Raw genomic sequence first — 12,473 nt, 5'->3', positions numbered from 1 at the left:
GAGAGCAGCTGTCTATAAAGGACCCGTCGTAGTTGGGGAGAAATCCAAAGGAATCAGTGGTAATTGGCGCCGACAGCGAGCGGCTTGCCAAACTGGGCCTGGATTTAAGATCCAGCCTTACCCCACTTCCCCTGTTTGCCTCACCCTGCCTCCTCCAGCCCCACCCCTTCCTCACCCCTGCTCGCATTAGCACTGCCGGTAGATTAGAAGGAGGGAGAGATCTCAGTCAGGCAAGCTAATGAGCAGCCTAGTCCAATGAGAAGCCTGATCACACACAGCCAGCCAGCCAGCCTGACCATCGACATAAAGCGAGATCAGGAAGCAGACCCTTTCAGCTCCAAAGCACCATTACGGCCCATCATCTATTCTAAAACAAAAAGCTACAGGCCACATTCACCTCATTCATTTGACAGATTAACCATGTATGTTTCATATATATATGTAGATATAAATCCACAGACCATACACAAAAATATTCATAAAATAGCGGCCCCTGACAACTGATGGTATTACCCGCCGATGGGGCTACCTTCGTCTTTTTGGTCCTGGCAACTCTTCATTGCGGAGCACAAGCTCAGCTTTAGCGATTCAGAGTCTACAAATGCAGAAAGATCAGTTTTGTGTGGCGTGGTATTTTCTCTAGAGGCAAGGATGACGGGTGTGGACTGGTGTGTGAGTGTGTTTGTGTGTGATGCTAATGGGAACACAACGGAACCCAACCCAAACCGCAATAGCACAGCAATGGGGATGCAATGGCACCAGGTTTATGGTTCATTTCTAATGGTTATACTGCTGCAGGCCACATCTAAGGGCCATGGAAGCATCTGAAGTCCCTTTACCCCCCTTTAACCCCACCATTAACCCTCTCTCATCAGGAGAAAACACGTGTTGCTGGTCCTATTGGGGCTACTTATTTCGGGAGGTTTCAGATACATATATCTAAGTACCGTAGAACGGGTATGCTCGATGCTTCTTAGCCATGTTATTGAACAGGGGAATCATGTCCGCTCTATACTGTGTATGTCCATACACCTCATTTAAATAAGCCCTTTGTTCCACATCTACCCATCTATTACTACTTTGATGTGACTCTTATTAACCCTTTATAACCTGCCAACTAACCAGGATACAGCCGCTGACCCCTTTTGTTTTGTCGTTTTCTGCCCAAGAGACTGTGTCGACAGTGACAAACAGTCTCAAGCGGGCAGACAGTGAGACAAGCGTCAGGGCAGGTGGATGTAAAAGAAAGGAGGGGAAGGAAGGAAACAGTGCGAACTGTTAAAAGACAGGACATCTGTCCAGAGGGAGGACGAGGAAGTTGATTTGAGACCTGCCTTAATTGCCCACGAGGGGATAAATAAAGTCATATTGAATTGGAGCTCCCAGTACTTACTCTTCATCACCTTGAGTGGGCCGCCTTCTGACTGGGGAGAGGGGGACAGAAACGCCCCGCCTTGGAGAGGCGGCAGTGGAGAGAGAGATAAGGGGAGAGCGAGAAGGGGCAGAGGCACATGCAGTCAGATAGCAGGTGTTCCAGAGGGGAGGAGAGGGATGGGACCATGAACACAATAGAAGGAGGAGGAATAAGAGAGCTCATTAGTAGAAGACAGATGAGTTTCACGTTCAAGAGGACAAAACATATGTGAGAAAGTCAAAACCATATAGAGATAAAAACTTTCGAGGCTGACGTCATCGATCCCCAAAGCTCTGGAATGGAACAATTTGCCGGCCTCTTACCTGAGGACAGTTCTAAACAAGCAACATCTGCATTCTGTGGTCAAAACGTTCTTTGACATCTACCTGATGAAGCAAGCTTTGGGGCAGAGCATAACTACTCAATTGAACATTTCCCCGAATTCAAATTCCCCACGAAGCATAGAAAATAACCAGCATCTTTGTAACTAGAACAGAGGGAGCAGACTGGGGCGACGAGCAACCGTGGCGAAGAGCAGCCATGTCAGGTAGTGTCAGTCAGTCAAGGCAGAGAGAGATGGGGGCAATTAAGGAAATGGCTGAACACTAAACCGGTTCTCAAGGTAACGGTAGACCTGAGCAAGGGCATACATTTGTAATCAGTTATCTGGGACGGTAAGGCCAGACTCATCTCTCTGCCTCTACAGAGTGAGATAACATTGTTTTTGCGCCTGCCCCAACTCAGCTTTCCAGGAATAACTGCACTATCAGGGGGAGCGGAGGAGTCTATTGACACTTCGCACAGGTTTTGCCATCTGTGAAATGCAATGGCCAGGCAAAAAAAGACATAATGAACCATTTAAAATACAGTAGCAAATATAACATGACATTTTTTTTATTCAGAATGAACTGCAGCACAATGTCAGAAAGAAAGGGCGAGTGAAAACAGAGAGAAAGGGAAAGCGGGAAAGCAAAATAAAGACAAAGCGCGAAAGCTACAGGTAGCGGCAGTGGGCACTCACTTCCTGAAGAGGAGGAGGGGCGTCGCTGGTTGGTGTTTGAGGAAGGGCTGTACTGGTAGGTGGGCATTTCCGAGGGCAGTGGTGGGGGAGGAGGGGGTGCCGGGGTGGGGTTGCTGATGGGGAGGGGAGGCGGGAGAGGAGGAAGAGGAGGAGGGAGGGACAACTCCTCCGTGGTGCCGTTTTCCGGGCTGGGGGCGGGGCTTTCGGCTGGCTCCTCCAATAGCACAGAACCCTGATTGGATCATAAAAATAAAATAGAAAATGGTTAGTTCGTATTCCACCAGTCAAAACATAACAGATACCTGTCCATCTTAAATATGAAGGGTCTCATTTTGACAGAGCTAAAATGTAGAGATGTTACAAAAAGATCATTTTAAATACTCAGACAGTTAGTCAAAAGCAATTTTTGTCATTGAATCGCACACGCACTACTGTTAGCTGATAACCCATCCATAAAATCGCTCCCTTTGCCATGGACATCGGAAAAGAAGAAATGGAGCTAACTATTTATTATTTTTTGGTAAACATCTCCCAATTTTTTCACCGTCAAAAAAAAAAAAAAGCCCCCATGGTGATCTTTCTATCATCTCATTCCTTGACAGCTGGAAAGGAAGTTGTAATAATGGTAGGAACCAATGAACCGTATCACCCCTGACTGCACAGAAAGACATCCCAATAGACAGTCTAGCAGTGCTTGGCTCGGCCCATAACATTATTGTATGTGGGAGGAGAGGGAGAATGATACTGTGACAGATGTACAGTAGTTGACTCTATAATGACGGCCCAATTAGACACTTGCTGTCTATAACACCCCGTGGGAATAATAATGCGCGCCCATAATAATGCAGTGAATATGGCATAATCCAGGGTCTTTCTGGGACAGGGACACCAGTGGTGGAAAAAGTACCCAATTGTCATACTTGAGTAAAAGTAAAGATACCTTAATAGAAAATGACTCAAGTAAAAGTCACCATGTAAAATACTACTTGAGTAAAAGTTTTAAATTATTTGGTTTTAAAAATACTGAGGAGTATCAAAAGTAAATGTAATTGCTAAAATATACTTAGGTATAAAAAACAAGTTAAACTATTTCAAATTTCTTAAGCAAACCAGACGGCACAATTGTCTTGTTATTTTAATGTACAGATAGTCAGTGGCACACTCCAAAATCATTTACAAACAAAGCATGTGTGTTTAGTGAGTCTGCCAGAACAAAGGCAGTAGGATGTTCACCTGATAAGTGCTTGAATTGGACCATTTTCCTGTCCTGCTAAGCATTCGAAATTGAACGACAACTTTAGGGTGTCAAGGAAAATGTATGTAGAGTAAAAAGTACATTATTTTCTATACGAATGTAGTGAAGTAAAAGTAGAAGTTGTCAAAAATATAAATAGTAAAGTTATCTCCAAAAATTACTTAAGTACTACTTTAAAGTCATTTTACACCACTGAGTGATACTAAGGGCTCAGAATAGTGTTTGCTGGCCGAGAGTACTTAGCACCTCTGAACATAATTTGTGCACCGAGTGCACACCAATTTCACATGTAGACTCACAAGGTCCGAATTGTCTCAATGTAGATTACACCCAATAGTGGCCTTCGACACCAAACTGTCGATACCTATGACATTATGGGGCTGTTGACTGTGCGTGCAGAACCTCATGATGCGTCTCTGTGGAAATATGTATCTGCACGTTCTTTTCAGCACACATCTAAAACACCATTTTAGTTTATATAGACTATTTCTTTGTTCAGACAGGAAACCCACGTATTCGTTAAACCATTTATTTGAAAATAGATTGCAATACATGTGGTTTTGGCATTAGGCTCTGCTCGTTCAGGGGAGCTTACTGCCAGATCAATGCGTCAATTATTATCATTATTAATCAACTACAGGCAGTGAGCGAGATATACCAATCCTCCTAACGGGAACAAAAAGAAGAACCAAACAGTTGGGGTGGTGGTGGACTAGCAGAAAACAGACAACACATAGTGGGTGGCAGCAATGTTACAGCAGCAGCAATATTAAGAAGCAATGAGAAGCCAAATCGCATACCTTAGCACAACCTTTGAAAGGTTAAGCACAGATTTATTATAAAGCCAAGTTTTCATGAAAATGTCATTTCCCTGGTAGTACAGTGCAGTCCTGGTTAGCTTCACTTTGAGGATAATGGAACATTATCGGTTTGTTTGTGCCTGTGTTTTGCAAGTGAGTTTTTGCAACAGGGCGGAGATCAGACGGTATCCTTTGGTAATCGGTTGGTATCAGATGTTATGTTATGTAACACAGAGACACACTGCCGTCTGTGGCCCTTTAGGACAGCAGTTTCTTTCTCTGTCCCGCAACGGAGTTGTGCTGCACTATGCTGGCTTGTCAGGTGAGGCAGCAAGACCTGGGTTGAGGTGAGGATTGGGGCCTGGGAGGAACAGAGTTCTGCTAGATTAGAGGGCAGTCACTGGGGGATGCACTGGTCTGACCGACCGCTACAGGAGCCAATCCTGTTGGTGCGAGCTAGTTGACTCAACAGCTTGAAAACGCTGTGCGGCTGACTTGACTATTACAGAACTGATCTTGTGTTTATCAAATCCCCCCAAACAAACGTCTCCCTCTTGTACAGTGAATATACTACGGAGAGATACTGGGTGAGCAGGCTTGTGTTCCAGCCCAGTACTATCACACCAGTTGCAGGCAATCAACTGGACCATGATAAGTTGAATCAGGTATATAGTGCTGGGCTGGAACACAAGCTTGCACACCCAGTTTGCTCTCCAGGAATGGAGTTGGAGAACAACCCCTGTTGTCTGGTCCTGCTTACCTCCTCGTTAGGTGCCATGGCTCTGATCCCACGGTTGTCGACCGTGTCGCTACCCAGGGCTTTGTAGTAGTCCCCGGTGCTGGGCTGCTTGTTGAAGTTTCGAGACTTTCTGTTGGAGTCCACCCGACGCAGCTTATCGTGGTGATCTCCTGGAGTCAGTTGCTGGGTAGAAACAAGAAAGGGGCCAATGAGCAGTGAGTAAATATATAACATACTGAACAAAAATATAAATGCAACATGTAAAGTGTTGGTCCTATGTCTGCTGCCCGGTTCAGTTGAAACCAGGATTTATCCATGAAGAGCTCACTTCTCCAGCGTGCCAGTGGCCATCGAAGGTGAGCATTTGCCTACTGAAGTCGGTTACGATGCTGAACTGCAGTCAGGTCTGGACTCTGGTGAGGACGACGAGCATGTAGATGAGTCTCCCTGAGATGGTTTCTGAATGTTTGTACATAAATTATTTGGTTGTGCAAACCCACAGTTTCATCAGCTGTCCGGGTGGCTGGTTTCAGACGATCCCACAGGTGAAGAAGCCAGATATGGAGGTCCTGGGCTTGCATGGTTGCATGTGGTCTGCGGTTGTGAGGCCGGTTAGACGTACTGTCAAATTCTCTAAAACGATGCTGGAGGCGGCTTTTGGTAGAGAAATTAACATTCAATTCTCTGGCAACAGCTCTGGAGTCAGCATGCTACATGAACGCTCCCTCAAAACTGGAGACATCTCTGGCATTGTGTTGTGTGACAAAACTGCCCATTTTAGAGTGGCCTTTTATTGCGTCGTGTGGGCGAGCGGTTTGCTGATGTCAATGTTGTGAACAGAGTGCCCCCTGGTGGTGATAGGGTTATGGAATGGGCAGGAATAAGCTACGGATAACAAACAAAATTGCATTTTATCGATGGCCATTTGAATGCACTCAGAGACCGTGACGAGATCCTGAGGCCCATTGTTGTGTCATTAATTCGCCGCCATCACCTCAGGTTTCAGCATGATAATGCACAGCCCCATGTCGCAAGGATCTGTACACAATTCCTGGAAGCTGAAACTGTCCCAGTTCTTCCATGGCCTGCATACTCAGACACGGCACCATTTAGCGTGTTTGGGATGCTCTGGATTGACGTGTACGACAGTGTGTTCCAGTTTCCGCCAATATCCAGCAACTTCCCATAGCCATTGAAGAGGAGTGGGACAACATTCCACAGACCACAATCAACAGCCCGATCAACTCTGTGCGAAGGAGATGTGTTGCAATGCATGAGGCAAATGGAGTTCACACCGGATACTGACTGGTTTTCTGATCCACGCCTCTACTCTACTTGACCAACAGATGCATATCTGTATTACCAGTCATGTGAAATCCATAGAACAGGGCCTAATGAAACTCAGTAAAATCTTTGAAATTGTTACATGATAATGATTATTGATAGACCTCTTACCAAATATATTCACTGTTGCTTTCAAAGTCATTCCAAAGGGTAGTTTTAACAGAGCAAATGAAATGTAACCATACTTTATAAGTCACACAGTATATCATCAATGATGCTATTTAGGCCTATATAGCATTTGCAAAGTCATCGACTGTTATTGTTTACATTTAACCCAGGGTTCAACTAAAAATATACAATACATATAGGCCTAGGAATTCAAGCTTTTGTCGATTTGAAATGTAACTTCCAAGTTAATCCTCAATACGTTGGATCCACGTCTATGTCAACCAAAAATCTAACTTAAAGAAAACGACAAAATCAAATCAAACTTAAGTTAAATTAAATGTATTTAAAGTTAGGTTAGATGAACTCCTATTCTTAAACTTGCATTTTTAGTTGAGATAGTCCAACTCTTCAACTTTGATTCTTGGTTGAGATAGAGATGTAAATCCAACATATTCATTATTAACTTGTAGACAAACTGGAATTTGTTGACAACCACACACAATTCAATATCAATTTTGTAATACAGTAAATTGCCTATCGACAAGTTAACAAATTATGTTGGATTCATGTCTCCAACTAAACCAAAAATGCAAGTTAAAGAACAGGAATAAATCAAACTTATTTAAAGTGCATTTAAAGTTTGATTTGATTGAGCCACAGCTCAGATTAAACTATGATGTGTTGTCAACCAAACAATTCAATCATCTTTTTCTAATACAGTATCCTAACGTTAAGGCTATCTTGCAAACTAATGTAACTGTATTTGTTCAACCTTAAAATGAGTAACACATCCATGGCCACTGAGGTAAGCCTACTGTAACTCTAAATGTCTTCTTATGTAATCATAGAAAGCATGCATGTTCACGATAGCACGCAAAGGTCGCAGGTCCTTGGAGATCTTCACAATTGCTGTAATCTGTGCTGAATCTTGAACAGCATTGATCACTTGCACCATGTACGTTTAGTGTAATCTCAACTGGCATCCAGGTCATTTGGTTGTGCTATTAGATACAAAATATCTGACATTGTATTCCCATTTGACCTTCGTTGTGCTTTTAAATGGTTGAAAGTAGGGCCAGGACAATACCAGTATCTAAATATTTTTTACATGGCAAAAATGAAAACACAAAGCAGACCAAACTCTTTGGTCCTTTAAAATATGCAGTATGTAAAATAGGGTGTGCTATAGCTTGGAAGATAAATACATGTGACTCTGAATGACAACATAATGATGTTTGTTTTCAACATTAGGGCTGTATTCCTAAAGAACTTAAATCCGCTTCTTGTTTTGTTGCCTTGCCACGATACTAACGAGTAGCACGATACTGGTAACGTCCCGGCCCTAGTTGAAAGCGCAGATAACACATTTAGATGACAACTAAACCAAAAATACAGTTTTCTATTGGAATTTGTCTGTTCTTTTAAATGGTTGAAAGCATACTTATCACACATTGGGAATTCAACAAACTTATAGCTATCTTTTTGAGTGGGTAAATAAAGGTTGAAATCTCACTGATCAACATCAACCAAATATTACCCAAATTTCACCGTTGAAATGACATGGTGTGCCCAGTGGGATGGCTCCTTCATCTCCGGGTTTCTCACTTTCCCATTCCGAGCTCTCTCGGCCACTTGTTGAGGAGAAAGTTCATTGGACACCTGACACAATAGACCTATGTTTCAAAGATAGCTAGGACCATTGAAGATACTGCTGTAGTCCAAGGTTGGGGATAATCCCAGTGGGCAAAAACTGGTTGAATCAACTTTGTTTCCATGTAATATCAACTTCAAAAAAAAAAACACGTGACAACATTGAATCAACATGGAAAACTGAATGGATTTGCAAAAAGTCATCAACCTAAAGGCATTTAGTCTTTTTTTCACCCAACCTTTAACCCAAATCATATGACATGGTGACATTTGTTGTTGATTTCACGGTTAGTTGATAAATCAACCAAATGAGAATCAAAACCAGACATTGAACTGACGTCTGTACCCAGTGGGATTTTATTTCAATTCAGTAAGTAAATATGAGTTGATCCCAAACCTCTTCTTCAATATGTTTTAATCTTGTGTACTAAACACCAATGGAGTGCTTTTCCACCTATGTCTTTTTTTTTGGGGGGGGGGGGTGTATTTACCTAATGCAAAGTATTGCATTACAACTATTTGCATTGAAAGCATTGCTTGACTAAGAAAAGCTGGGATGTGTGGGCCTTTTCTTTCCTTTCTATCTCCTCACCTCAGTTAAGTATGGCCAGGCTTACTCTGTGAGATAGAACCGCCCGAGTGTGTGCTTTTTTAAAGAACTCCTGCTCACAAAAACACATGAAATAGTTGTACTCTACGAAATACCTCCCAGCAACCAAGCAGTAGAACGAGGGGGAAACTATTTCTTATTTTGGGCTCTGTACTTATCACTATAGATAGACAAGTACATTGTTTATAGTCCACAGAGTATAACGAATCAATCAGATACAGGATTATACTATATTCATAGAATGTGAATAAAGTGAGAATGCGGTTGACTACATTCGAAGCTATCGGGTCAACGTGCTCATTTCAGACACTCATTTTGCCTGTCAAATTGCACAAAAACAAGAGCATCACAACCGGCAAATGTCTTCATTTACATTTTAAATCGCATTCATTTCGTTTTCGAGAGGTACCTCCTAGAGACAACCTAGAGACATCCAACAGATGTCTAAAATCCTAGACAATGTACACACAGGCAGAAATAATTGGCAGTGATCCCCAAAGGCTGTGACGTCCCTCTTTTCCCTTTATATTGTCCTGTTGTTTATTTGATATTTTCTTGTCCTATGTGGCTTTATGGGTGCATTTACATTGTTGACTTACATCTGCTGTCAGAGACAAGGTCCCAGAGCAGCACTTAGCGAAGTGTGTACGTGTGTGTAATGTGAGTAGGGAAATCCACAGGTGGTTTAATGGTCATCCTCTGAGGGATTGAGGGACATCATAATAGGTAGCAGACCCGTGTACAAAGTCTCAAGACCACCACCCCTACTCCACCGTAACCACCCTTAACCCCAACACCTCCCATCACACTGATGTCTGGCTGCTGGATAGACGCCGCGATCTGTGTTCATTTAGCGGGTTTCTGTATTTTCTTCTTACTTTACTGTTGAACTGGTCAATGTGGTCGCGCTGTGGCATACATCTCATTTGCATGGACCACTACTAACATCAGAAACATACATCTCATTTGCATGGACCACTACTAACATCAGAAACATACATCTCATTTGCATGGACCACTACTAACATCAGAAACATACATCTCATTTGCATGGACCACTACTAACATCCGAAACATACATCTAATTTGCATGGACCACTACTAACATCCGAATCATACATCTAATTTGCATGGACCACTACTAACATCAGAAACATACATCTAATTTGCATGGACCACTACTAACATCCGAAACATACATCTAATTTGCATGGACGACTACTAAAATGGAGAAGCAATGAGCGTTCAAGTGTCCGTTCATACTTTGTCAATAATTCAGTAGCTCATATGAAAGATATGAGCAAGTACATCATACATATGAAGTATGTTTCAGTGAGGGGATCATTGCAGGAAAAAGCCTTCACGAATGAAAAAAAAAAGACATTGTGCAACATAAGACTGGTCCTTAAAACAACCTCTAACTTGATTGGATAAAGTGACATGTTTTTGCAAAGTCATATGTCTGGCTTGTTAGCTTCCTTTCCCCCTCAGAACCTATGCAGAGTAATCAGTGTTTCACTTGTGATTTCTTTCCATTGAAAACGTTTTACCATCCTGAAAATGATGGGAGTAGCGGCAACGATTTACCAGCAGTGGCCCTGGGGGAACACTAGTACTGTCTGTTCACCATATGCAAAGATGCCATACAACACAACCATTCATACAAAGAACACATCCTCCCTCCCTAACAAAGCAACCCCTAATACCTGCGCAGGTCGGTATAAACCAAGAGATTGCTCGCATTAACACTTCAAATGCAACAGTTCCCCTTAACGACAGCCAAGTCACTCACATAAAAAGCTGTGGTCACTTCTAGGCTTACCGTAGTTTAAGTTCTTTCCCCTCAGTAGTACTCTTGGTCTTGACAGATCCGACCCAGAAGCTCAGAGGTGCACTGAGAGCAGCAGTCACCACATTTCCAGATCTCCTCGTCCCCCTGCGCTCTACTGTGTCACTCTACCTGGCCCTCTCACTTTACCCACAGGCCCTCATCAATAAGGCACACCTACAGCGACCCGTGACATCAGCGCTTCAGGCCGCCGACCAACCAACCACAGTGCGGCACAACGCCCGGTTGAGCTCTTATGCAAAGTACAGAGCAGTAGAGGGCTGAGGCAGGGCGGGCACAACCCTCTCGGCTGCCCACACTCAAATCTCCCAGGGTTTATGGATTAGAAGAATTCCTGCCGGCTCCATTTTGATTAGCTATGAAAGGCCAGACAAACACTATCTTTGCTACTGTTATAATTGTAGAGCGAGGAGATCCTATAAAAACCGTTAGTCGTAATACATAAGTCTGAGTCTAAGTGGCCAATGTACAAAAACATCACCTGTCACAAAACAAAAATACTGAATGGGGGGGGGTTGAATTCAAGCAAACCTACTCTGCGAAAACCTGTACTGTAGAAGAAAAAAAAAGCACAAAATGGCCCCTCTGAGTTTTATTTGATTGTACTTAGAGTGGGAAACTGCATACATTTTTGGACTTTTTTAGATAAATTAATGATATACAGTACGAGTCAAATGTTTGTAATTTTTTTTTATTTTACCCCTTTTTTCTCCCCAATTTCATGGTATCCAATTGTTTAGTAGCTACTATCTTGTCTCATCGCTACAAGTCCCGTACGAGCTCGGGAGAGACAAAGGTTGAAAGTTACAACCCAACCACACTGCACTGCTTCTTAACACAGCACGCATCCAACCCGGAAGCCAGCCGCACCAATGTGTCAGAGGAAACACCGTGCCCATGGCAACCTTGGTTAGTGTGGACTCCTGGTCCGCCACAGGAGTCACTGGTGCACAATGAGACAAGGACATCCCTACCGGCCAAACCCTCCCTAACCCGGACGACACTGGGCCAATTGTGCGTCGCCCCACAGACCTCCCGGTCGCAGCCGGTTACGAAAGAGCCTGGACGCGAACTCAGAATCTCTGGTGGCACAGCTGGCGCTGCAGTACAGCACCCTTAACCACTGCGCCACCCGGGAGGCTACGAGTCAGAAGTTTGGACACCAACTCTTTTAAGGGTTTTTCTTTATTTTTACTATTTTCTACATTGTAGAATAATAGTGAAGACATCAAAACTATGAAATAACACATATGGAATCATGTAGTAACCAAGAAAGTGTTAAACAAATCAAAACATATGTTATATTTGAGATTCTTCAAAGTAGCCACCCTTTGCCTTGATGACAGCTTTGCACACTTGGCATTCTCTCAACCAGCTTCATGAGGTAGTCACCTGGAATGCATTTAAATTAACAGGTGTGCCTTGTTAAAAGTTAATTTGTGGAATTTCTTTCCTTCTTAATGCATTTGAGCCAATCAGTTGTGTTGTGACAAGGTAGGGGTGGTATACAGAAGATAGCTCTATTTGTTGAAAGACCAAGACCATATTATGGCAAGAATAGCTGAAATAAGCAAAGCGAAACGACAGTCCATCATTACTTTAAGACATGAAGGTCAGTCAATCAGAAACATTTCAAGAACTTTGAAAGTTTCTTCAAGTGCAATCACAAAAACATTCAAGCGC

The 12,473-nt window shown here is 43.0% G+C and overlaps 1 protein-coding gene across 1 annotated transcript in view; it reads right to left on the bottom strand.

Moving 5' to 3' along the window:
- Positions 1 to 12,473, bottom strand: part of espn (espin) — a 103,154-nt gene that overhangs the window by 39,732 nt on the left and 50,949 nt on the right. The window contains 3 exon segments of the mRNA XM_052482940.1: positions 2,436 to 2,667; positions 5,251 to 5,412; positions 9,025 to 9,036. Coding sequence (XP_052338900.1) covers positions 2,436 to 2,667; positions 5,251 to 5,412; positions 9,025 to 9,036 — 406 coding nt within the window.

The sequence above is a fragment of the Oncorhynchus keta genome, chromosome 28 (genome assembly GCF_023373465.1).
Source record: "Oncorhynchus keta strain PuntledgeMale-10-30-2019 chromosome 28, Oket_V2, whole genome shotgun sequence".
In the NCBI taxonomy this organism is placed as follows: domain Eukaryota; kingdom Metazoa; phylum Chordata; class Actinopteri; order Salmoniformes; family Salmonidae; genus Oncorhynchus; species Oncorhynchus keta.
Note: the sequence above shows the minus strand (reverse complement) of the source record. Positions and strands in the feature narration are given on the sequence as shown.